This window comes from Pseudomassariella vexata, assembly GCF_002105095.1.
Source record: "Pseudomassariella vexata strain CBS 129021 chromosome Unknown BCR38scaffold_9, whole genome shotgun sequence".
Classification (NCBI taxonomy): Eukaryota; Fungi; Ascomycota; class Sordariomycetes; order Amphisphaeriales; family Pseudomassariaceae; genus Pseudomassariella; species Pseudomassariella vexata.
The window spans coordinates 2,297,256-2,322,933 of NW_024467964.1; the positions used below are offsets into that span (position 1 = coordinate 2,297,256).

General features: G+C 49.8%; 7 protein-coding genes across 7 annotated transcripts; 5 read left to right on the forward strand and 2 right to left on the reverse strand.

Moving 5' to 3' along the window:
- Window positions 1-370: 370 nt before the first annotated feature.
- Window positions 371-1,231, forward strand: BCR38DRAFT_323740 (S-adenosyl-L-methionine-dependent methyltransferase; the record flags this gene model as incomplete). The annotated part of the gene is made up of 1 exon (XM_040854788.1): window positions 371-1,231. A coding segment is annotated over one exon (861 nt), but the record flags the coding sequence as incomplete, so codon positions are not given.
- An 808-nt stretch (window positions 1,232-2,039) lies between these two features.
- Window positions 2,040-3,358, reverse strand: BCR38DRAFT_486942 (uncharacterized protein; the record flags this gene model as incomplete). Its single annotated transcript, XM_040864091.1, has 2 exons — window positions 2,040-2,790; window positions 2,856-3,358. The coding sequence occupies 2 exons, from the start codon at window positions 3,356-3,358 to the stop codon at window positions 2,040-2,042; spliced, it is 1,254 nt and encodes a 417-aa protein (XP_040714522.1).
- A 3,438-nt stretch (window positions 3,359-6,796) lies between these two features.
- On the forward strand, window positions 6,797-7,803 carry BCR38DRAFT_439498 (uncharacterized protein). Its single transcript, XM_040860633.1, has one exon. It carries the CDS (start codon window positions 6,880-6,882, stop codon window positions 7,552-7,554), a length of 675 nt encoding a protein of 224 aa, XP_040714523.1. The 5' UTR covers window positions 6,797-6,879; the 3' UTR covers window positions 7,555-7,803.
- Window positions 7,804-10,608: 2,805 nt separating this feature from the next.
- BCR38DRAFT_346892 (lactonohydrolase) lies at window positions 10,609-12,280 on the reverse strand (the record flags this gene model as incomplete). Its single annotated transcript, XM_040856291.1, has 8 exons — window positions 10,609-10,817; window positions 10,922-11,001; window positions 11,049-11,145; window positions 11,202-11,411; window positions 11,474-11,581; window positions 11,639-11,832; window positions 11,890-12,044; window positions 12,107-12,280. The coding sequence occupies 8 exons, from the start codon at window positions 12,278-12,280 to the stop codon at window positions 10,609-10,611; spliced, it is 1,227 nt and encodes a 408-aa protein (XP_040714524.1).
- Window positions 12,281-16,400: 4,120 nt separating this feature from the next.
- Window positions 16,401-17,015, forward strand: BCR38DRAFT_518561 (uncharacterized protein; the record flags this gene model as incomplete). Its single annotated transcript, XM_040865131.1, has 1 exon — window positions 16,401-17,015. A coding segment is annotated over one exon (396 nt), but the record flags the coding sequence as incomplete, so codon positions are not given.
- A 192-nt stretch (window positions 17,016-17,207) lies between these two features.
- Window positions 17,208-17,636, forward strand: BCR38DRAFT_486944 (uncharacterized protein; the record flags this gene model as incomplete). Its single annotated transcript, XM_040864092.1, has 2 exons — window positions 17,208-17,402; window positions 17,460-17,636. 2 exons carry the CDS (start codon window positions 17,208-17,210, stop codon window positions 17,634-17,636), a joined length of 372 nt encoding a protein of 123 aa, XP_040714526.1.
- Window positions 17,637-23,617: 5,981 nt separating this feature from the next.
- Window positions 23,618-24,751, forward strand: BCR38DRAFT_346147 (uncharacterized protein; the record flags this gene model as incomplete). The annotated part of the gene is made up of 1 exon (XM_040856237.1): window positions 23,618-24,751. The coding sequence occupies one exon, from the start codon at window positions 23,618-23,620 to the stop codon at window positions 24,749-24,751; it is 1,134 nt and encodes a 377-aa protein (XP_040714527.1).
- Between the last annotated feature and the right edge of the window lie 927 nt (window positions 24,752-25,678).

The window sequence follows — 25,678 nt, forward strand, 5'->3', positions numbered from 1 at the left end:
TAGGGGACAGGACAGCTTTGCGAAGAACATCGACACAATGCGCGTAAAAAGCAGTGGCAAGGTCGGGGTTATTACATGCTTGATCCGGCCAACCCAGAGCTGTGGTGCATCACGGGCCGTACCTCTATCCCGGGTCTGGAGCCGGAAAGCTTCCAAGATACCGGGCTTTATTCGCAAACCACAAGTCCCCAAAGATGGGAGCGGGTCCAGCCGGCCGCTCCCATACAGGCCCAAACTTTCAACCACAGCCCCGAAACCATCAGTATCAAACCTAGTCGGCAAACAACGCTGGTTCGGCCTCTTCGGCGCCGGGGCCATAGCCGCCTGTCTCGGCCTCTGGACTGCATCCTTCATCATATCCAACTCCTCTCCCGCACCAGTTTACTGCACGGGCCATGAGCCCGTGATCCCCACAGGCCGTCCCGCTATCCAGTCGCCCGTGGAGTTCGACTCGCACCTCGATAAGTCAGAATGGCGTTACGGCATCACGAAGCTGCGGCGGCGCCTCGCCAGCGCCACTCGGGGCCACGTGCTCGAGGTAGCCATGGGGACGGGCCGCAACATGGAGTTCTACGACTGGGCCAAGATTACGGAAGCATTTGTGCCGCAGTCGGAGCGCAACAAGGAGAAGCTTCGGAAGACGGTCTGGGGCACCAAGAGCCTCGACGACGTTGAGCTGCAGAGCTTCACGGGCGTTGATATCTCAGCTGAGATGCTCGACATTGGACTCCGTCGTTTGCGCATGTTTGTGCCCCATGGCGTGGACAGTCTGCCCAAACGCCCCAGCTTCGCCAAGTTGGCGGCCGAGAGCGGTGGGAGCCAAGTTGATCTACTCGACGGCAAGCTGCGTGTCATCCAGGACGATGCCCAACAGACCCTCCCTAAACCACCGCCGGGGGCAGCAGAGAAGTACGACACCATCGTCCAGACATTCGGCCTATGCAGCGTGCGAGACCCGACACAGATACTTGTCAACATGGCGGCCCTAGTGCGACCGGACACGGGCCGCATCATCTTACTGGAACACGGACGCACCTGGTGGGGTCTCGCCAACGGACTGTTGGACCGTGCTGCACTGGGCCACTTTGAGCGATTTGGGTGCTGGTGGAATCGCGACATAGAGCAGATTATACGGGAGGCGGAGAAGAGGATACCCGGGCTTGAAGTCGTGGCGTTCGAGAGGCCTGGGTGGATCTCCTTTGGTACAAATATTTGGGTCGAGTTAAGGGTCCGGGATTTGTGCTCGAAGGCGGTGAAGGTGAAAGTGGAAGAACCGCAAGGGAAGACCAGTGAGGGTTGGATGGGGTGGTTTGGCGGTGCATTGAGTTCACCGCAACCGAAAGGCGGTGATCAGAAGAAAGATATGAATTGAGCATGGGATACCTCCTGTGTCTGGCATGTAAAAATGCCTCTGCGATACTCTTCACCAATTTGTTCTGTGTAGTCTTGTAGTCAATTACCTTTTGAAACCTGCGAAACTTATGTGAAGGAGTTGAAATTGAACGGGGATTTCTTCGTTTTTTATTTTTGAGCAGCGCCAGTTTGTGTTCCTGCTCGTGGCTGGCTGCTGTGCAAATCTAGAGCTCTAGCTATGCGTTTGGTCCACTCGCATTCTACATGTACATTTGTCGTCTAACCGGAGGAACGCTAGCCTTTTTGATCCCGGTGACATATACTTGACCATGAAACTTTTTGACGTCGACAGTCCTTTTTGGCCCGTCCAAGGCCGAGATTGACACAACATTTGTCAGCCCAGGAGAGGTGTTTCCCATCCTACATGGCCCCCACAATGATCCGGGAAGATGACTGCAAGGGCTGTTCGGCCTGCAGATTATGCAGACAACGCAAATAGCAACCACATGGAAAACAAGATTCCCAATAAACTCATTCGGGGTGGTTGAGAGGAACAACCCCCGTAAATGGCAACCACCTTTTGGAAGATCGATCTGTAGCGCCATGCAACCTCGAACGCCGTTGCGACCCAATCATAAAAATCAAGGAATTATCGTGCTCCATCATCGTACACATCCCAGAGTCATTTAGTAGTCATTCAACAAACCATCGAGCTCATCCAGCTCAACGGTTTCGGGGCTCCGGTTCCAGTCCAGCATGGCGTCGAGCTTGGACCAGCTCTCTGCCTCGACGTCCCGTTTGGAAGGTACCATCAGGCTCGGGCGCATCGCCGGGCTCGTCATGAAGTGCACATGCGGAAGCAGGTTGGGCACCAGATTAATTCCTTTCGTCTCGCCGAAAAGTTGTTCGTGATGGATGCTGTCATCCATGTCCATGTTGTCAACAGGGCCGGCTGACAAAAGGCCACCGCTGAGCTTCCGCTTCTGCAGTCCGTCGGCCGTCTGTGTAAACTCCTTCTCGTCCTTCTCCAACGGTGGCTCCTCGCCTCTCTGGGTGCGCGACATGGAACAAGTCAGCGAGCGCTGGCGCTTCGAGCCCATTGGGGTCCCAGGCATCGGCATGTCCTCTTCGACGTCGTCGAATTCAGGCGACGACAAGTCGACCTCGGGCGACAAGCTGAGCTCTCTCCTCCGGTCCATGTCCGCATCTTCCGACGTTGACACAGAGCTCGACAGAGACGGCGTCACGATGGCGCGTTGCGCAGTTGAGGCGTCGGGAAGAGGTTGATGAGGGCAAACGGTGAGGTAAAAGTAGGTCCGCCTCGGGTGGACCGTCTCAAGCTCCTTGGCCAAGGGACAGGGAGCTACCGCGGACCAGCAGGAGCGCTTCAAGTATGTGGAAAGTCGGGATGAGATGATTGCGCATGGGTTGGCAGACCTGGTGGTAAGTTAGCGCATGTTAGCAATTGAAACTATGATGACGACTGAAATTGTGTAACTTACTGTTGCACTATCTTGACTTGACCCATGAGAACGTTGGTAAGCTCCTTGACCAGATGCGGTCGGTTGCGCGTCTCTTGCAGTCGCATGATGACGGCTTCGACGATGTCATCGTTGATGCCTTCCAGGTCGATGGCTTGCATCTCCGCAGACTCGGAAGGCTCCGAGTCTTCCATCTCGATGGAAAATTGAAGTCCCGGCGATGGTGGCGGGGTGTGTTCATACTTGACAGGTGCGGCGCAAGGCTTGGACGTCTTAGAGGGAACTATAGACATGGCTAGGATCGACGCATCGTTGGAGTGCGATCGTTTTGCCTTCTTGTTGGGGTGTGATTGGTTATCTGATGACGCGGGCGATATTGTCGATGGTCTTGAGGCCGACGTCTTGTGATGCATATTGTTTGTGTTGTTTTGGGACACTCTGTTGGTTGGCCGGGGGTTGGAGGAAGGAACGTGGATTCCGAGAGAAGGGAGAGAGAGCGACTTGCGACGAGTGTTGTACGGCATGGCGGCGGCTGAAGTAATTATAAGACTTGATGTGTCGGGATAAGTAGTAACCTTGGTAAGACGATGGCGGTTGACGGGCAGAGTCAAAACAACGGGTAATGCAAGTTGAAGCCGCAAGAATGAGGGATAGGGGAATCGAGGATGAGGTGATAAGGTTACAGAGCAACTGAGTCGGCGGCAGGCTACAGCGGCGCGCACGGTACGGTACTACTACACAAACCAAGCAGTTGGCTAGCAGATGGGCTTGATATGGGACGAGGGATAGGATCGGAGAATGGGAAAGGCGGTGGAGAGTTCGAGTATGCAGCTGTTGTCCACGGATGGATGAATTCAAGGGATAGGCGGCGGGAGACCAAGGCGTTCAGGGCGTTTGCTTGGCGATGCGACGAATCGCAGCAGGGCGAAAATGTGAGAAAGACAGGAAAAAAAAGTTACTTCCGAGACCCTGGCCGGCTTGGACGGGGGTCGAGTTGGAATGGGGATAGGGGATAGGAAGGATGTGTCAGGCTGTGGCAGGCAGATACAACCAAGAGAAGCTTATTGGGCCGCCGAGTGACAATCGTCAGCGCCGTGGTGCCGAGTGTACAAGAGGTACTTGAAGCACAGCACAGGCATTAATGGACAGCAAGTACATACAAGGATGACAACAGTCCCTACACTAAATTGGCTAGATCCGTAATTGACTAATTGACCAACAACGGAGCCAAGCGTTTTTTTCCTTTTGGTGGTTTTAGGGGTCTTTTTCTCCAAGTCTGTTGACAAAGGCAACTGTGCGACCCCAAAGGAATTGCTTTCCTCGTCGTCCCGACGACCTGTCGCCTATTCACTTGGAGAAGAGGCCTTGGTAAAGATCAGATCTAACGGTGACGGTGTTTAAAATAGCGGTAAGTAAGGGCGCACTATGACTATGTAGCATGCATGCATGCATTTGTTGGAGTGCAGTATTCTCACTTGCAGTTTCATGGCACCGGCACGTTGTGTATGTGTTTGCAGGGTGGGTCTCCAAAAGTAGCTACGGAGTACCTCAGACCAGGACGAAAATCGAAGAGTGCCAATCCAATATTACTGGATGGTGTGGAACGCAGCCCCAAACGAAAATGCTGGCAGAGCGAATGGGAAAGAGGATTCTGCCCACCCACCTGAACTCAACGACTCGCGCTGCTCCGTTTCAAGCCCACAACGAAAGGGATGGATAACTCGGGGAGAAGCATTCGAGGCTTCTAAGTAGAAGGCTGCTAAGAAGGAGTTTACAGATAAGTCCGCAGTCCGCAGCGCCTCCGTTGCCCAAAGCCAGAGGAATGCATGTCAATGCCGCAATAGCAGTAGAAAGAAAAAAATTCCGAAATTTTCATGACGGATGACGGAAAGAAAGAAAAATTCTCTGCCGGTGCGGAGACACACCAGACAAAAGTGGGAAAGGTACGGCAGGCAAGGGTCCATGGCAAATGTTCTGGAGATGTTCCTGCACCAGCCGGTGACTTCAGAGTACATATGACCCGACGATGAGGATACTGATGACCCCTACTAGATTGCTGCCCAGATGAAGTCACGAGTCAGAGCTTCCATTCCCACTGCTGCTGCCCACTACAAGGCTATTTGTTGATGTGGTGCAACCAGACGCCAGCCATCAATGAGACCGCTCAGATGTGACTTTCTGCGATTGGATTCGATACAGTGAAACAGCGCCTCAACTCAGCATGAACATTTCCATTCTCATGCTGCTACAGCGGCTGACTGCATGTGTTGCAAACACCACAGGCTGACACATAATCTAGGTAAATCACACGGCGTGCGTCGAACTTATAGTGACCTCTGGTATTTGACGTTGTTTTCAGCTGAGTACCTCTAATGTACCTACCAACCGCTAGCGCGTCTCCGGGACATTCCCGCTGGCTTTCGGCACTAGACCGAGTGGGGTGCGCCGCCTGGATCTGCGGTGCCCAGCTGCGACCCCCTTGACGAACTCCGTACATGACGTTTAGTAGGTCGCATCCATGCCCCAGACGAGTGGTTGCTCACGCGAGATTCTTGGTTGGTTTGGTCCGTTTGCGCACCGTCTCATTGGATGGTTTTGTCTATCGCCCGACTATCTCCTGTTACACTTGGGACGCTTTGAAGCCGTCGTTTGCAGCGAATGGCAGAGGACTGTCCACCTCTAGATCTTGATCCAAGGTTCGCATCTCACGGCCTTTCGCATTCCTTTCACCACCCAACCAGGCAAGCAAGCAAGTTGGTCGTTCGTCGCTTGGACACCACCATCCCATCCTCGTCCCTGGGCCGCCCGATCCAGCCTGACTCGCCCTCTCCTCCGTTGGCCCAATTGCATCTCAACTCCTCCATCCGGAAGTAGTGATGCATCGCGGAGGTACCTTCTATAGTTTGTGCCTGCTGACTAGATGGGGAACCATCGGGGCCTCTCTGATACGCTATATGCTTCTTCGTCTTACGATATCGTACGTCGCGATGCGACGCCGGCAGAATACAAGCCATCCTTGGTTCTACCACAAATGTTGGGGTAATAATAGTGGAGACAGTGACGAGTCACGCAAAAGCTTCGCGATAGCTGGTTGTCTTCTGCCACCTAGTATTGAGTTTATTTCCAGCTTATTAAAAGCCCATTTTTCTCAGTCTGACTTGACTCCGTCAAACCTTCTTGATGGCTGTAGAAAGTCAATGGGGAAGTGGGCTTCTTGACTGCCCGCCACGCGGAGAGACGTCCGTTATTGTAGATCAATCAGCTGCCTTCGCGTACTACGGTATCAGGCCAAAGTTTTCACCCCCTTGACAAGTTCCAGTGGACCACTGTCAAGGTAACGCTATACTGGTTCTTGCCTAGCCTACTCATGGTGACGAAAAGGTACTTCCACCTGATTCCAACTTTGTCAGGGTACGGCTAGGCCGAAGGCAATAGTACAGAGTGATGGGGAGTAACGGGCGTCCCTCCTACGTAGCACCGGGTGGTCACTGGCGGTCTCAGGTAGGGGTGCCCACGGTGATGCATTGATCTCTGCTCCTTCCCTATCCTACTTCGAGATGGTCCTTATATAGATAGCTAGGCCGCCGCTTGGACCCGGCATAACAGCAGGGTCGGCGATGCCAAGGATCTTGACTCTCGTCATCCCAAAGCTTCACATAGATTGTAATCATGACTCGGGAGTCTTTTGTCCGAAACACCCCTCCGGCGCCCCACCGGTGTCTTGCGTTCAGTGTCCTGACACCCACTGGTGCCTATGGCATTCTGTTCTCTGACAAACTTGCTGTTAACGCGTCCTAATTATCGCGTATTCAGCAACTACAATGGGGACTAAACACCTTACAGAAGCGGATCGCCAACGAATTCGAACCCTATATTTCGACGGTGGTAAATCGAAAGCCGAAATTCACACTACTCCAACGTTCTCTCTTAATCATATTCAGACAGCTATGAAGGTCCCCTCAAGCCAGGTAGCGAAGAGTTGGCGCGTGCCTAGGTGGGGCACGGTACAAACACGCAATAGAAAACTTACCCATGATACCATAGTATGTTTCCGACTTCTTCATCCAAATCGCCGGACCACAAGACCGGTCCTTCGCCACGACCAACCTTACCGATTGCGGAGCGGCCAGCTTGGACGAGTCGATTTCGCGCCCTTACAACGTCGGCCGGCTTTCCGATTCTCTTATCAAGCTCCATCTCCTATTTCGCCGGCGCATTCCATTGCGGTCGCTCAAACCTTTGCAGCCGCAATTTGGGGCCTCGCTTTCTCGGCCTACTAGGTGGTAATCTATCCCAAATCTTCAGAAATCTGAACTGCGATAGCCCGTCCTGTTTGACCACATTCCTCCATATCGGCGCCGATGGGCTGACAAGTTGCCCGAAGCGGTTCTATGAGCGTGCCGTGTCAGGTGGGAAAGTCAAGTCAGTGCTACGGGTGTTTCTTCGTTGTCGCCTTGCTCGCTGCTTCCGCGTTGAGGACCATGTTCAATGGATTGATAGCGCCCAATCACACAAGTACAACCCGAGATTACATAGTTACCATGCTCAAACCTGTGGCTACACAGAGACCGTAATACAGACTTTCAACTCGGAACATGGCAATTTCCTGTTGCGTATTCTTGGTTGGTATTCACAGTCTCCACCTCAAGCCCCATCTTCGTTTTGTCCTCATGAACGACTTCGACGGCTGTGCGTGTCTTTTACTCTCACGGCTTGCTGATTGAGTTCCACCCGTTTCAAGCCCAAGGAGGCTGTCGAGATCCCATGGAACATCTCGAATTGTCTAGCGCCCAATAGGCACAGTGCGGTATATCAAGGTTGGAAGTCAGGTACATTCGTGCTATCTCCAGCCGAAGCCGGAGACTTCTGTGCTAGAATCATCGTCATCTTCTCGTAGGTGGACAAGAAGCTCGATGAACTGAACAGCCTCATTAGTCATTGATTCTGACGGCATATGACGAATATGCTGGAAATAGACAGTAGTGTTTCCTCGTTACTACCCATGCCCCTGACTTGTATATCCCCTTGCATCGAAAGAAATAGTAGTAGTAGCTGTTGTTGTTGTTGTAGTTGTTCTCGTGTTCTCGTCGTATGAAGCATACCGCTGTATATCTGTATTTGCGGCCATATTTGTCATGTTCAAGCATAAAACACGCACTTTTGTTTGTTCTGCCTCTGAACTACCGTAAACTAGCTGAGGCGTGTAGCAGTTTGGACGGTAGCAGGGACTTCAATTTTGACATCATGGACGAGAAAAGGACCAAACCCACATAATTTAGAGAGCTTCTACATTATCACTCTAGCAGTATAACCGCTAAATATTTTCTCGGTGCGGGTAACCGGCGATCTCAGTTCTTGGTTACTGAATATGCGAATAGACGTTGTTATCTGTTACTTTCTCCTATGAAATCGGATTCATTCGCGTTTTCCAGTTTCATAAGAAAGGCAAGTATAAAACAACCAGGGGTTAAGGGAATTGTCATCACTGACGTCTTCTAGACAAATCCTTGTTCCTAGGGAAGTCTGATTGCGACTGAGAGGGATGGCAATGATCTGCGGACCTTTCAATAGCGGCTTGCTAGAAAGCCCATAACCATATGACAAATTATTTTGATACTTAGACGATCTTGCCCTTCTGGCAGTCGGACGAGAGATATATGTTCGGCCCGATGTCTTAAGTAGCCACTTGCTAAGCTGTTGGGGATACTCTTAACCTTCTCTGAAAAGCAAACCGCATGGTCCGATGCTGGCCTGTATGTGAGATCAAATTACCGGAACCAGCGACCTCCAAAACGGCCCTCATATTGCGCCAAGTAAACATAAAAGAATCTAACTACTGAGAAGCTAAGTGGAAACGGCAGTCACCCAGATCTTTAAGCAGTCTACTTTCCGCGCATGGTAAGATATTTATATTTATATGGCTCGGAGGAACATGGACATCGTATTGTCAGTCTTTTAAAGTAACATGCCCCTTCACGAAAGAATTCGTCACACCGTGCTGATCAATTATCACGTTGACCACTAGCACAGCTCAGACTCTAGCTGGGCTCATTGCCTCCACGCAAGCCACAGTAGATCAATCTGAATAAAGCTCTCGTACGCAATTATGTAACATAAGTTGGTGGTGCTAAGTACTCTCCGCGGCATATCAGTACCCGTTCTTGATACTCGTCGTCCAATTCAAGTTCAGCTTCCTCGGACGTACACGATGCGGCGGCCAGCATGGCCACGACCATATATGCGATAACAAGAAGTGGTATTATCGCATAGCCATCTATCTCTGGTATTAACAAGAGCTTATTTAACGGTTTGGGACGAGTACGGAATGTGGTCTGAAATGGAATAAATAAAAATAAAAGAATAAAATAGAACTGCCAGCTGGGTCATCTCACGGAGGATTTATCTTTCGACTGCTTTGTGAGAAGGGACTTGTGGTGACTGCGTATTCACGAACGGACTGGCAAGTTTGTGAGTTGTTTACTGGCCTGAAGAGTAAAACAAATGACTTTATGACTCAACGTTCGCATCCATCACCATCCGAGACCAATTCAGAGGGTTTCATTTCGAGTCACGACGACAACATGACTTCAACAGCCACTCTACCACGTCTCGCCATTGTACGGTGCGACATACCAAATTTCACTCTAGAACCACGGAACAACTTCCCCTCAGTCATAGCCATCTTCTTGCTCGTCGTCCCATCAACCATAATATTCTGCATCACCGACTCCAGCATCAACACAACAATGCTGACCGCAAATCAAGATTCCAATCCGGAGCCATTTCAACCAGTTCCGACCTAACCATTGTATTGACCTTATCTAGTGCCGGCCTCGCAAACGCCTCAGCCGTCGGCGTTTTTGAACTGGCTCTTGACCTCTTCGGGAACCACGGACAAACAGTCGACAGGAGCTTTGATGGCTTGTAGTTCTGTGGTTAGACCGAAACTAAAGTCCGTAGTCAAAGCCTTGCTGCCCGGGTAGGTCGCCATTCACGGCGTCTCAATGCGCGATCCGGAGGAGACGTTGAGGATGCGCGACCTGGGTCTTTTCTCAAGGACGGGGAACATGAGTTTCGTGACCTAGGCCATGAAGCGCACGTTGGTGTCGATTAGGATATCAACGTCTTGGCAGCTATTGGCCAAAAGATCTTTGAAGTGATATGAGCCTGGGATGGTCGGGCTGTCGGTGTTTGTGATCATTAAGCTTACGTTTCCTAGTCCCCCTTAATAGCTCCTCAGGTAAGGCGAGAAAATCCTTGAACATTGGGTTTCATCTGCGCACATTGTGAGAATTGCCTTTGGTAACTGCCACCCGAACCAATCGTCTTCGTATTGAGGTCACAGCTTACTGCTTTGTTGAGAATTTACGTGAGCATCAAGTTTTCATTATGTGCACCGTACACCATACACCTCCCAAGAAGTCTTAATCTTGAGCTCGTTCTGTCCTCGTGATACTGAAGACACTCATGGCTTCAGACAAGCTTGAAGTTGAGTGGCTAAAGCTATATGTTGGGCTACTTGACTCCATGTCTCCATGTATAGTTTGAGCGTGCAGCTCAGTGTTTCGACAAGCATTCATTTCTCATGCTAACGCGGCCATCGTTCACTACCCACATATGACAGCAGCCACAGTGAAGACTTCTTTTGCTGCGAGGATCAGAATAAATTGAAATTCATCATTCGTATATTAAAACACATGTGTGAAGTTACATATGGCCAGTCTGGTCTCAGTACTTACATGACTGGGATGTCTTTGATCTAGAACGTAACTGATCAAGATATCGGTGCCCCTGACGCAGCAAGAGTAACATAAAGCAACTGCGTTTCTCCACATACAACCATTCTGCCATCTCCAGCAAAGTTGAAGTTGGCCGTAGTTGTACCAGTATAGATCTTGCCAAGAAGCTTTCCTGACGGATTCCAGACGTGGACACCATCCCCGCATCCACCATACACATTCCCCTTCGAATCACAATGTACACCTGATTAGATGAATTATTAGCAGGTTATACTTAGAAAATAGAACAATAATTGAGAGGATACCCGGGGGGGAAGGGAATCGGATTGTCAGGGAAGCTGAACTTACCGTCAGGAACACCTGCAGCGACAAACGCGAAGGTCTTGCGATTCTCCCACGTACCATCCTCTTTCACGTCATAACGGTATCTTGATTCAATTAGTGGAAGTCCATATAAGTAGGATCGTGGACTCACATCGAAGAGGGATCCGAAAGGTTAAAGCCTAAGAGGCCATGGTTGATACCCGTATCCGTGACATATGCATATTCTCCATTCGGCGAAAATGTAAGACCTAAAAACGCTTCAGCCGACTTCCTCTCCAGAAGACTAAACAGACCCGCAACTCACCATTTGGCAGAGTAAACCCATCAGCAACCACGGTCACGGCCCCAGTTGCCTCATTCAGCCGGTAGACTTGGTTTCGCAGTCCGGGCACCGGACGGAAATCTTGCAGATACCCGTAGAGTGTATCGGTGAAGTAGATATCCTTGGATGTCGGGTGAATGGCAATGTCGTTCAGGGAGTTGAATTGTCTGCCGAAATAGTTGTTTACCAATACTATTCATTAGGTTGTCAGTCTATTTCAGGATCCACTAATATTCGCAGAAGGAGAAACTAACCTGTCGTGTTATACGGCTCGACAGGGTTCATGAGATAAAGCGCAGAAGGCACCGTGTCTCCTTGACCTTCACCTGCGAAGATGATCTGCCCCTTGTAGTTGGTCGCGCCTGTGAATATCAGCATCTTGGTTCTCTCGTCCTCAGAAAGCAATAAGAAGTTATTACCATTGGGGTTTATAACCTGCGGCGTTGATGGCACAACGGTAACTGTCACGTTCCCCGTGGCAATGCGCTTAGACTTCACGGCATCTGCTTCGGCGAGGGATATCTTCTGTATGATGGCCGACTTGTTGAGTCCTGTACCGGCAGCAGAAGCACCAGCATTTTGCACGAAGAAGACTTCATCCGTTGGTGGATACCTTCGTATGAGATTAGCATCGGGGCCATCTTCGGTTATGAATGCCAGCAATACACACCATACGACAGCCTCGTGAAAGAGCGGATTCGTATCAGAACTCGCCACAATTGTCAGTGTGGGATCTGAACCGATTATATCGTAGAATTCGTCGTCGTATATGTGAAATGGCTTTGCATTGAGTGATTCCTCAGTTACCCCAGGCCATACGAATCCCTTTGGATGTATTAGTCACAAGTCACTATCTATCGAAACTCGTTGAGAGTTCCTTGACTCACAGAAGTAGAATTAGCCTCAGCCGGCGGTAACACCGTCTCCAACACGTTGAAACTCTTCTGGTCAACAACCTGAGCCAGAGGCGGGATCGCGAAGGCGCGCACACCCCGCGAAAAGGGGTTAAAGCTGCTGGCGGGAAAGAGGATGATCCCCAGGGCGAGCACGGCAGCAGCCATCGGTAGACCAATGATGACGTTTCTCTTCGCTGGCTTAGTCTGCTCTAGGGTCTTTTCTGACTTTACGCCAGCGGGCATCGACCGGACTTTATTCTTGGACTTATTGTTATGCTTTCCCCGCATTTCTGGAGGGGTAGACGACGACATCGTCATGCCAACCGAACCTTGGTCTAGAGAACCAAAACCCACAGGACTAAGATTGCGATCATGATCGCGAAATTCACTCAAGTGACAATTTAGGCCGAGCTTGCTTCAGCTAATGTCGAGCCGTGACGAGAAAGTTAGTAGAACTAGTCAAAAGTGGAGATGATACTGGGGCAGATCGGAGGATCGGAGCCGACAAGGGGTTCTTGTGCGGGGAGTATGCGGAGTATTTGACCTCGAGACGCCTTCACGAACGGACGAACTGCAGAAGCGGGGCGCCGTTCGGCAGTCAGTCGGTACTTGGCAGTGAATGAAAGCAGGAATTGTCGTGGGTGGAGTATAATAAGCGAAAGATTGTCCGGTGTAGGCACGAGTCAGGCAACGGATTTGTCAATAGGGGAACTCAGAAAGTTCCGTATATAGGCCCGAAAGCTCCATTGTAACAAATTCAATGGGCTCTGGTAAATAAAAGCACGTAATATAATGGAATGGCTGCCCCGATCGGATCCCGAACGCCTTTCTCTTCCACGCAATTAACAGGATGATCAAAAATGCCGCGCCGCAAATCGCAGCATGTATCCCGAAGCTCTTTTGGTGCCCTGCGCGGTGGCCCAAGTGACTTGAAAAAAATGAAATGATGAATCGCCCCAAGTACGCGAGTTGTTTCCCCAAGCCGAGACTTTGCCCGAGGCCTCAGAGTAACAGTCCAAATTGTATGACGGAATTGCAACGGTGGTGACCATACACCTGAACACATATAGACTCCAACACGCGGCAGTCGCCGTGAAGTACCCGTTATTCTCCAGTGACGGGCCCAGCAAGGCAAGCCCGATGACTATAAAGGGAGTGGCGATGAAGATAGCTGCAAGCCGTACACCCCTGGTTCGAAGTTTTTGTGGTGCGTTTTGATATACTACTTAAAGTAGAAGAGCCCGACTTGTATGTTGCCGAAAGCCGTACACAGGCGTCAAGAATGAGGTCAGTGTTGTGTCGATCTCCATATGTCTACAAGAATGCGCGCACAGGTCTCATGCAAGCTCCGCTGCAGGCGTTTCTCATATGCCTCGACCGAAACTGCGCAACTCCCAAGCAGTTGCTGACTACTTGCCGATTGTAAATCGTCTCTTCGAGGAACACGATAATTCCCACGAAGCCCAGTGCAGCCGTAGCCGTCTATGCCCAGAACGGCATCGACCAATGCTGAGTTTCGATCTGGAATGCTGTCATCAGAGGACCTAGTTAAGGGCTGACCACGAAGGAAAACCCGTAACTGACTTAACATCGTCTTCGTAAACACTGCGTGGTCCAACACTCACGCCCAAACGTTGATGTTCCGTGTTCTCTCATGAAAGACAAAGATCTCGTCGATAAACATGAGTCTGCCAGCTTGTGCCACTGTCGAAAACACGCCATTCAGGAAGCGAGCCCATAAAAGACTCGAAGTTCCTGGTCGCCGCAGTCCAGATGGACGTAATGGATGGGAGCGAGCAGATGAAACAAAACATGACGATAAGCCGAACAAAATAGGCACTGTGTGTAACAACTAGAGTAGTCGTTAGTAAGTGGTAAAACTCTCTTGAAGAGCTGTCAAGTGGATAACCGTACTGGAAATGCCGCCTGCCCCACGCAGGAATACATTGACGACAGCTGAGTGATTGGCCTCGTCCGGTGTCATGTCCCACTTATTGTCCGGAAGGCAGCTGAGAAAGTCCCTCTGTCATTGTAACTTTGAGACAGTGTCACTGTGATATCCACCGAACGAGCCACCCGGTAGGCGGTACATGATCGGCCCAACAAGTACTTCATTATGAAACGTTGTTGTTTGTATGACTCTTCCAAGATGGCAACTTGTACTGGTACCATATGAAAGAACGAGCGAAACGCTATTGTGAATATAACTTAACTGTATCTTGATCAACAGCAGCCCCAGGATAAGCTATTGCCGAAATTGTGGGTGTGAAGTGCATTGAATCCACCTGTAAGTCCCGAGTCTAAGTCTCCGCAGGTCTTCCGTTGCATTGTGCTTCTCAGGTGGCAACAGATGATGTATAACCGTAATTCTTAACAAACTTCAACTTGTTTTTCGTTCAAGTAGACGGATAAACATCTTCCCATCATGATTCCATCCGAATATATTTGAAATATTGCACCAAAGAGAATATGGATTTAAGCCTGTCTCCTCGCGTCCGTGCAAATGTAAATAGCTAGTATATGATGAATATGATATACCATAACTACTTCTTCATGTAGCACGTCGTTATGAAGCCGCTGAGAATATATTGTGGCTTTTTGGCCAGATAATACTTTGGCGGGTTTAAGTGTCCCCTTATGTTGGAGAACAACATACAGGAAACAATTTACATGCTGCAGGCAAACCAAAAATGAACACAACGAACGCTAACAATAGAGTTACATGATTTTATAACAGAGGACTAGTGGCACACAGTCCACTGGCGGAGCCCTAGTTACTCCGTAACAATGTACACTAGTTAGATAGGTAACATTCTACCGTTACACCTGACGGAGATTAACTTAGCTCAATCAACATCACAATCCTCCATGATTTTACAAGAGCCTATCGATATTCGACCCGTATCTCCATCGGAAAACCTAGTTCAAGCGAAGGATAGAAGTCTCGTGGGATGCATATGTGCAACATATACAGGACCTAAATATAATTAGCATGCTGGAATCGGGTATCCGGCTGCTCCGCTCGTTCAGATAGTCCCTAGAATTAAGAGGCTTGTACCATATTGGTCTAAAAGAAACATAGATCACCAGCGTCTATTATACTCGTCTTCCTATTCAACATTATACTTTCTGTATACGTATCTGTCATATATAAGTCCTTTGGACTAGGCCCGCTAACCTCTTAGACTCCCTTGGAAGGTACGATATAGCTAACTTTGGTACGTATCTTCTAGGATCGCTTGATATAGTGGTGGGGTCAGATTTGTCTCGTTCGCTCGTCTGGACAGCGTAGAGGGCCATCCCTTGTAGAACCGGGCCGCGTCGTGTTGCTTCACACCATTTTTCATGGCAAATTGGGCATCTCTGATCGCGATTTTGTAACTATTGTGATTTCCGTCTTCTAGACATTGCGCAGGTCAACTGGCTGAGAAACGCGTGTTAAAGGTAGGGTGTGGCTTGCGTCACGTTTGAAATAGGCTGGTTTGGGAATTGCTAAGGTGGTGGCGTTGATACGGCAGTTCAACACAGTTACAAGATTACCGTAGGGGGACGTTTCTTTCTTTTTTTATCTGAAGATGGCGGGCCTTGCTCGATCTTAGCTTCCTCTACTGAGACTTGCCGAAATTTCTCCCACAGCTATCTATTCCGCTACCCCCTCGAAATGTATGAAGATATTGTATTGCTTGAATCAAAGAGAAAAGCCTTATATACTTCGTTGTATATATCGATGGAATTGTGACAACTTCCGTATCCACCGCCATCGGATTTTGGTAGGCATATGATCGTCTCTTCGCCTCTCCAATTCAACTTGATAGAATAATTCCTAGTTACCTAGTGTCACTGGAGCTTAAGACAGAGTATTTCATCGTTCTTACATTGGAGGAAGGACGATGCAGAGGATCCTCACCCATGTAACACGCATACAGCACCGCTTGGGTGCATTCTCGTCGCGACGGTCCACTGATCACTTGTTCATCTCTCATGAATAGGCGCTCATCTAGGGCTGCCAGGATGAAGCTGACTATGTAACTGCTGGCGCAATGCCATTATGTAATCTTGTCGATGTCAATTTTCGCCGCGATCTTATCTCATACTGTGAGCGTGACTCAAAAGGGCGTCCAGTCGCAGTCGCAAGTCCAAGAACAGCGCTGAAATTGCGAGGGTCCTTGCACACCATGACGTAAATCTCCACTCATTGCCCCATCCACGGCTCGGATTTTCCTTAGGGTGCGAAACAGCAATAAGAAATTTCATCGTGCGCTCACAACTTAAAAACTACTTAATTGTGAAGTGCCTAGTGCTGAAATCTCTGCTCGGTCGCAAGACCTTCACTAGCGAAGACAATCCCGGAGCCTACCAGAACTACATCGCCAGTTACTGGTCTACGAAGCAATCGGAGCTGTCGCCGGCATGCGTCTTCCCCGCTAGCCGATGCGACATCGCTGTGCAGATTCTCGTCTCGCGCCTCGCCGGATGTCCCTTTGCCGTGAAGAGCAGTGGCTATGCCTCCTTCGCGTGCGCGTCAAGTATCGATAACGGCAGCGCTGTCTCTTTAAAGTCCATGACTAAAGTTTCGGTCTCGCCGGATCGTACGACCGTGCTGGGGCAAGTTAGCGCGATGTGTATCAAGCTTTGCAACCATATGGTGTTGTGTTGTTGGCGGACTGACTATTGGCGGTAGCATTAACTTCTTCTCAAACCTGTACGGCTGGGCGTGTGACGACATAGCGGCATACGAGGTCGTGCCTGCGAGTGGGACGTTGGTGTCACAGCGAGTTCCACAAGACAGGCTGATCTATATTGGGCACCCCGAGGTGATGGAAGCAATTCTGCAATTGTAACCAAGTACTACTTCGACACGTACGAGCTACCTGGAGGCGTAATGTGGGTCGGTGCGAGACGGACTCTGGACGAAGCTGGGTTTGGCGACAAATGCTTGAGGCATTCTACAACATGGGCGCACATGGTGTGGAAACAGATCTAAAGGCAACCCAGATCCTCTTCTTCGTCCAGATGGACGGAAAGCGATAGGCAAGTGCAGCGCTGACGACCTCTTTCGGGCAATGGCGTCTTCAGGGTGTTTGAAGTGCACATGGATATTTGGGGAAAGTCAACCCAATCCCTACTGGAGAGGCCCTATTTCTTCAACCGCACACTGAGCAACCTGACGACGTCATTCTTGACTGGCCAGCCGCCGGGAAGAGGGAACACATACTGGACCGCAACGTGCAAGATGGACAAAGCGATGCTGAAGTCCGCATTGGAAATCTTTTACGATGAACTTGCAGTACTTGAGCGTGGTCAGGAGGGTCCGGGAGGGCTTTTACGTGCGCTAATGTCATAGATCATCACGATGGCCGCCATGCGCTCAATGCAAAAACGTAGTGGGAACCTACTTGGTCCTGAAGCCAAGCACCCGGGGATACTGCTTGCGACCGTGATGCCGTGGGATGACGCTGCCGACGATTCAAGAACCATGGCGGTGAACCGCATGATCTCAGCGACTGGTATCTGCAAATGAATTACGCCAGCCAGGAACAGCATGTCATTGCAAGGTACGGGGAGGACAATCTGGAGGGAGTGATGGCGAATGCAAGGCGTTACGATCCGACGACTGATGCCTGGGTATCATAAGGTTGAGGTGACCAGAACAGGACAGGTTGGGAATGGTTAGTTCCACTTCTCAACGGCTCTCAATTCAAGCAAAAACTTGCCTTGTCTGAGCCCTATAGCCCCGATATATGGCAAACCCGACTCTGGCCAAGCGGTCCAATCGACACCTGCGCCCGTTGAACAATGTGGGAGGCCGTATTTTGATCCCCGATGATGAGAAATTTTTCAATACTGAATTGAGCATACCTTATGGGATGCCATGATTCTTTGTTCGATTAGCTGAGGGGCATCATCTTTAATATGACGAATAATGTGACTGCACTGAATGGCAGGGCATGGGGGTTCAAAGGAGCCTCTTGCTGCGATCCTCCTTCAAGGATGCTGAAGATAATCATACCATTATAACTAAATACAATGGTCATTTCAAACTAAGTTGTTCTCGACGTTGGTTCCGCCCCCGTGAATTGAGATATTTTATTTAAAGGCTTCCATTGTCCTAACGCTGAATTCTAATTTTCCGTCCTAATAGAGCTTCGAGCATCACATAGCAAACATGCATACCAGGTATGCCGAATCCGCTTCGCATTAGTCGTTTGGTTGGTGTATTATTGAGAAATGATACTCCATGGTTCATCGATCCCCCTGTTCCATGAGCAACGCTGGCTTTGACCCTGGCACACTGACGCTTCAGCAGTTAGCTTCGCAGATCAACAGAGGCAAATGTCTGATACCTGTGATATCAAAAGCCAAGAGCGAATGAGTTTTAGCTGGATGAGAAAAGCACAGTTCGGGAATATTGATCTCTCATATTGAAAAGAATTCGAATGGACGCAGAACTCTTTGGCGAGCGGGAATCTGTGCACAAATCACTCAGCCTCACCAAAATAGCTGCTTTGCCTAACTTCCCTTCAGCCGAGTGTTCCCTTTTTATTATATGTGGCGAAAGACGAGTTGTCATGATTGCAGACCATGTCATCCTGCGTATACCACCTTGGCTTACGCCTTTTCTTTTCCTTATTTCTTTTCCAGAACACTACTTGCTGGTCCCTACTTATCAGACACCTCTCGAGCCGAAGGTACACAACGCAAGAAGGATCCTGGGTAAGGGGAGTCAGATATCCCGTGCGGCGTCGGAAGTGATTATCCTACATGGTACCAGGGATACCCATGTTTGTCAAACGGCTTGGGGCCGACCGGAGCCTGACTCAACTTCTCGTCAGCATACATGATCTGATAATTCCTGTTGCTCCTTTACGAAATCCCATCGACATGGAAGCCAGCCATTGGCATATGGTTGAGGTTATTATCGGAATATCAGGTGGCAACGTTGAAGGGAACGCCTCCAATCATTGCTCGTGGTCGAGTTCCAGAGCCAAGAGAGCATTGACACGTAGTTAGGGGTGATGGCATGAGACGGCATGCCTCGGTCATTTGACGTGAATATCTGTATCTCGATCTGTACTTCAGTGTCATTGGAACCGACTCTTTGGCCCGAGCTGCGGTCTCTGTTTGAGCTGGGCCAGAGCGTTTCATCCCTGTGTGGCTGAGATGCCAAGTGATTGGGCCCATAGGTGCCACTGACACAACATTGTCGCTATTTACCGAAACTTCCACTCACCCAGTACGTCACTTGTCGAATCAAAAGCCTTCCCCTGGCCCGAAGGCAGCCACGCCGGTCAGCACAATGACTTCTGCGTAGACAAGGGTGTTGCACTTGAGCTTCTCCTCGAGAAAACCACTAGGCTTGTCTAGAGCCCCAGCCAATGACTAATATAGGACATTTCACATTCTCCTATTGGACCAAGGCGATGGCGGTGCCTGTGAAGTGTATAGGGTGGGAACGGGAGCAGTTGCGAATCTCCTTGACCTCCACCCAGTTAGTTGGTGAAGTTCAACCACTCCGGCGGGAACGCTAATTTCCCATCAATCACGGGATGGGTTGTAAAATACAGGTTCTTTCAAGTGCGCTGCGTCCACAAGGTAGGCACTTGAGGAAGTTGTGAATTATATGTTTGCACGGAAGCCGGCCCCACGAAAACATTAGCAGAGCTGCATTTCCCGGACTGGTATCGGTACCATGTCTTACGGAGTCCGGGGGAGATTGCTCGACTTCGGGCCACTCTAACCGAACATAACTCCACATTGGAGTGGACTCGGAAGCAATGTATATTTGACTCTTAGAGTCTTCTCAGCTCAGAAGACGACTGTAACTAGGTGGATTTCTGGATGCAATCTTCGGCCTACCCAGTGTCTGTTCGATTATACCCTCGAAGCGAAAAGTCCATACCCCCGGGCCATGACGTTGCTCAATGCTCAGCCTCTCCCATTGTTCTTCCAGCTTAGCTTAGGAAGCTGTGGGGAAATCTAGACCGGGTGTGTGGCTTGCATGAATCCCTCCGGTGCAATGTCTTTGCAGGCTCCACGTATGTCTACGGAACAATATATCTTCGCACAATGGAACCACTAGAAAACATTCGGTTTCCATTGACGAATAGGCACCAGAAAAACACATCGCGGTTGGTCAAAGTTGTTCAGATGACCGTTCAACTTTTCATTGAATTATGACAGAATACGTATGAAGTAGGTTGCTGACAAATTAGACGTTAGTGCGGGAAACGTCAACTCTTCGGGTCTCTTAGGGTAGCCATCTGATTCCAATAACGATTATTCATATTTCCGATGCGAGGAACAGCTGATAATTTCACGCCACTTCGCGTGGTTCTAGGCCCGGTATATTGATGCAAGTTTTACAATATACTCTGGAGCCGATGTGTTGGACAGGGGTTTCATGCACTCGCCGTTTAAGGAAAGCCGGCTTGCTTTTATCACTCATAAGAGGCCCCAGCCCAGACGAATGAAGTTTATCTGAAAAGGCCACGGAAAAGCAACGTAATACATGGGGGGTGGGGGTCGTCGTCGTCGATCCTTGTCCCAAATACGTCCCAGTGCTTATTGGTGGCCAATGCCACTTTCCTAGATGAGCCCATCGTTGACCGACTATCTGTTGCAACTGTCCGGTTACTTTTCGTTAATTCAGTCTAATAATAAAATTGTCGCAGTCCATGATGGCGGTTGCCAATTTCTTTGGCGTTCTGACTGTACCCGCGTATTTCGAGCACCAGTGACGTGTGCCCTGGGATCTAGATCCTAGTCAATATCTGCTTCTTCTTATTCTACTTCATCTTTTGCATTTTCATATGAATGGAATTACCAGTCTGTCGGAAACGGGTCTGTACTACGTTTCTTCACCTGACATGCTGGGTTCGCTTCCATGCGACGCTGCCGAACCTGGTTTTGCTGGTGATATCTGTTATCGAACCAAGATGTTGTTGTCAATGGTAATAAGGTGGCAGAGGAAGGCGAGTTATTTGATTTGTTAAATATATCATCGCCCGATCACAACGCGAATGTGATTTATAGTCGAACGGGTCAGATCAGGTGCTGTGAAAACAGTAAGATAAAACTCAGTATACCTTAAACATCCAAACGTAACAAGAGGACGAAATCTGCGGACGTGGCGTACCATCCCCTTAAACACTATTTAGGTCTAGCATCGGAGGCAGCCCGAATTTGAGAGACCGAACTCGCAATGATAATAAGACATACATGAGATATGATGTATTCAATAAGCAAGTTACGCTTCTCTTTGTGCGCTTGGCATCTATAATTGAACACGACCCTGCTGTTCCCATCTAGCCTGTGAGTAAGCTTCGTCGTCCTCAACTTGCAAACAGGCATTGCATCGTCTTCGTGGTTTGAATTTCTGCAAAACGTCAGCTGCTGCCCCGCCATGCCCGCCATCCTGTACATCCAAGACATTCAGATGCGACATCAGCGCCGTGTGGACTCTTTTTGTAGACAGCCTGGCGGGAACTCAGCCCAAATCCAGCGATCTAGATTGTGCTACCGGAACTAGCGCGGGGCTCGCCTTCGTAGCGCAATGCCCATGTGAGGGTGTTGACGTCGACCATCCGTTAATAGGTGAAAGGCCATGCCATCGCTTAATATTGAAGCTCTGCAAGAGCCAATCTCGTGTTGATCACATCCGCTTTCAGAAGCACGCCTCAATCGATGAATTGAAGACGAAAGCAACATGTTTCAGTAGGTTTCTGAAGTTCTCGACATGGGATTCCGTTGAACAACTTGGTATTCATATCCCGACGCTGCTTTCATCAAAGGTGACCGAGATACAAGAGCAATATTCCAGACTGAGACGGGAAGGTCATCTCCTCCGATAACCGTCAAACGACGCGAGGATAAAGGGGCCTCGACATATATCCAAGCATCATGAGATATCATGTCGCCGCTCTCATGATGCAACCCTGAAAGCATGCAGCACGGGCGACTTACACCGCTTTTGTGGAAGTCAGGCACGGAACCTGGACTCAAGGTACTTGTCTGCTGCAAGGAAGGGTCATCTGCAAATTTTCGACAGCTTACAGCTTATATGAGTTACACAGCATCGGTTAACCAGTCTGCAGCCCAATCTAGTGAGATATGGAATTTTTAGTAGCATCTTGAAGTCCCTGGCCGAAACCCGAGAATAGAGGCTAGCACCAACACATGGCACATGCTGATAGGGACTCTGCAGCAAGTGCGCGTTGGCTTCCGCATGGTCGCCATAAGGAGCACTCACCGATCATGGAAGTATGTTGTTTTTGGTTGTCGGTTTGCTGCAGCCGCTCTATTTATATAGGTAACCTGACATTGGCCATCAGGCCATCACCTACCTAGATCTACCCTAGGCCTTTGTTTCTCAATCATTATCAACCTGATGTGACTATCCTGAACAGGAAGATGGGAGGCTTACATGATCTAGGTTTCTCTGCCGAATGTTCAGAGACAATGTTCGAATTCGAAGATCTTATCAGATGGTGACGCCCGAGTATTAGACACAGTGAAGCAGTTGCCCAAGCAAACAGCAATTAATTGGCACACATGTTGTATTTTTATGAATGATCGTGCTAAAACGCAACTGAAGCCGAGTAGCAGCTTCGTGACATCAGGAGCGTAAATAAATCTAGCGGAGGAATACTCGAGATCCCAAAGAAGAAAAGCTCGCTGGAGAAAAAAGTACAGATTGTTGAGCCGAAACGTCACCCATCTACGCGACTTCTCAAACACCTGGTAGTTGTCACTTGAATATACCCAATTTCGACTAGCCCAAAGCTCGTAAATTCGTCCCTACGAGACGAACCCCACCCTCAAGTTAACAGCCTTGACTCCCGACATTCGGTCGATGGAGATCTTATGACCTCTCAATGTCCGAAGTCGTTGTGATTCATTAACGCCTCCCCTAAGGATCCAGCTACATGTCTACCCAAGACCGTGGATATTGAGTTTTGAGACACCGTGCAGGCGGTGCAAATTTCCCCTGCTCTTTTTGGCTTCTTCAGCTCTCGCTGGTCGCTTGTCAGGTTCGGAGTCGAGCGCAGACTGATGATCCCCCGTGCCTCTTCCCTTCCTTGCAAACGCCACCAGCCCAGACGGATGGGGATAGCAAAGAAAAGAAAACACATATATTTGGCCGCTGCTCTTCGGGTCTTGCCTCCTGGGTAGGGCAAGAACGAGCCGTCTCTTCTCTTGGTCTGTTTTTCTTGTTGCAATCATCTTCTTCTTCAAGTGTTTGATCATTATTACCGAGTTCCGCTCCCCGTCCATACCTTTATTGTCATATAAGTATACTCCACCTTTGTCTACCTCATACGTGACATCAATTTTCTGCTCGGAGTGCCATCTCGTAGAACGCGCGCCTGTCCCGCGACTTTCCAGTTTCTCAACCTGCACAAGGCAGGCGCAATCATTGATTTCCTTAAATTGACTTGAACAAGTTTCGAAACACATCGCCGTTCCTTCCTTCAGCACGAGTGGTCCTCACCCAAAGCAAACATGGCTCCCCACAACGATGCTCCCTCGCCAGCAGGCAGTTACACGCTGGGCTTCAACAAATTTCCCTTTCGCCCAAACACGTCCTCGGCTTTGAGACTAGGCACTTTGACACCGGCAGAATCCCAGTCATCTTTGAGCAGCTCTTTCGAGAGCACGTCTCATGACACTGGATCCCCAATGGAGCGTCCTCTCGTACCCGGCGTGTACGTGCCGACCATGTGCTTTTTCGAAGAAGACACGGAGAACGTGGATACTATCACCATTGCCAACCATGCCGTACGACTGGCCCACGCTGGTGTAACGGGCCTAGCCACGCAGGGAAGTAACGGAGAAGCAGTACACCTCACGCACACCGAGCGCCAGCTCGTCACGTCGACGACGCGCAAGGCCTTGAACGATGCCGGCTTCTCGCACATGCCAATAATCGTCGGGTGCGGCTCCCAAAGTACTCGCGAGACTATTCAACTTTGCTGCGAGGCCTGGGAAGCCGGCGGTGACTACGCGTTGGTGCTCCCTCCAAGCTACTATGCCCCCTTGTTTGCCCCTTCCAGCGCAACCATTGTCGAGTATTTCACCAAGGTGGCCGACTCCTCACCGATACCGCTCATCATCTACAACTATCCGGGAGCGGTGAACGGCATGGATCTCTCATCTGATATCATTCTGAAGCTTGCACAACACCCCAAGATTGTCGGCGTCAAACTCACGTGCGGTAACACGGGAAAGCTGAACCGAGTCGCAGCCGCGACGCGAAAGCTCTCCCAGAAATACGACCCCCAAAGCCCCGAGTTTTTGGTTCTGGCCGGCTCAGCAGACTTCTCGATCCAATCACTGGTTGCCGGCGGTCACGGCATATTAGCAGGACTGGCCAACATTGCCCCCAAGGCCTGCATCAGAACCATCGAGCTGCACAAGGACGGAAAGCATGACGACGCCCAAGACATGCAGGAAATCGTCTCGCAAGGCGACTGGACTGCCATCCAGGGAGGAGTGGTGGGTGTCAAGGCGGGACTGCAAGCTTGGAATGGTTACGGTGGCTACGCACGAAGTCCACTGCCCAAGCCAACTGCCGAGCAAACACAGTCGTGGAAAGAAGGATTTAGGGAATTGGTGCTGCTGGAAAAGTCCTTGTGACATCCCTGCCGACACCCGTCTTGACCGGCAGAACGAGGTCACCATTGCGATCCTTCTCGACAAAACACGAGCATTGTGCGCCAAATGAGCTACTAGATAACGGTGCGAAGAGAGCAAGGCGAATTACAATCAGCTGCAAAGTAACAGTTTTTCTACTGGGAGATCATACCGTTGCCGAAGTATCGAGAGCTTACATCCCGTCCATCGCTTGATGGTGGCGGTAGTGGACATGTCGGCAAGTTGTGTCCGCCCACTGGTTCGGCAGTCGTGTGTTGATCTTGAACACTGGGGAAACAGGACCTTTTGGGAGCGGTCGAGGATTCAAAGACGGATACGGCGTTATAAGAGGATTTCCTGTCACTTTCTGGTGTCGCTTTCTTTTGGCGGAGCAGCTAGTGTGCAACGAGATACCAAAACTTTCTCCTCTTTGTGCATCCCTTTGTCAAATTCAGTTGGTGGTCAGGGTACTTGCTGTGGACTCGACTCTAACGACGATTTCCTTTCGCTGGGTTCTGTGCATACGCTATGAAAATGTCTATTTCACTAAATGCGAAAGTTTTCACTGGTTTGCGACTCATCCTGCGACACATACCTCGAGCCTCACTTAAAGCTGTAGCTGAATGACCCAGGCGACATCTTACCGAGTTCGTTGTCTCTTCTTTAACAACTTGACTGCCGATATGTCTCGGCCGGCTGTCGGCCTTGGGACATTGTATCAGACGAGAAAAGTCCCGGAGGCTCCCCAGGGCAGTTGGATCCGAATCTGAGACTGTGACTGAGTTCAAATCGACGTCAGCATATTCACTCATTTTGATGTTGCTTGCGACGTCACAATGAGGACAACGACGATTCCGAGACCTCACAAGAGCGACGAGATTGCCATAGCCACAAGAACGACACGAACATACGTACGTATTGACGGGCCGA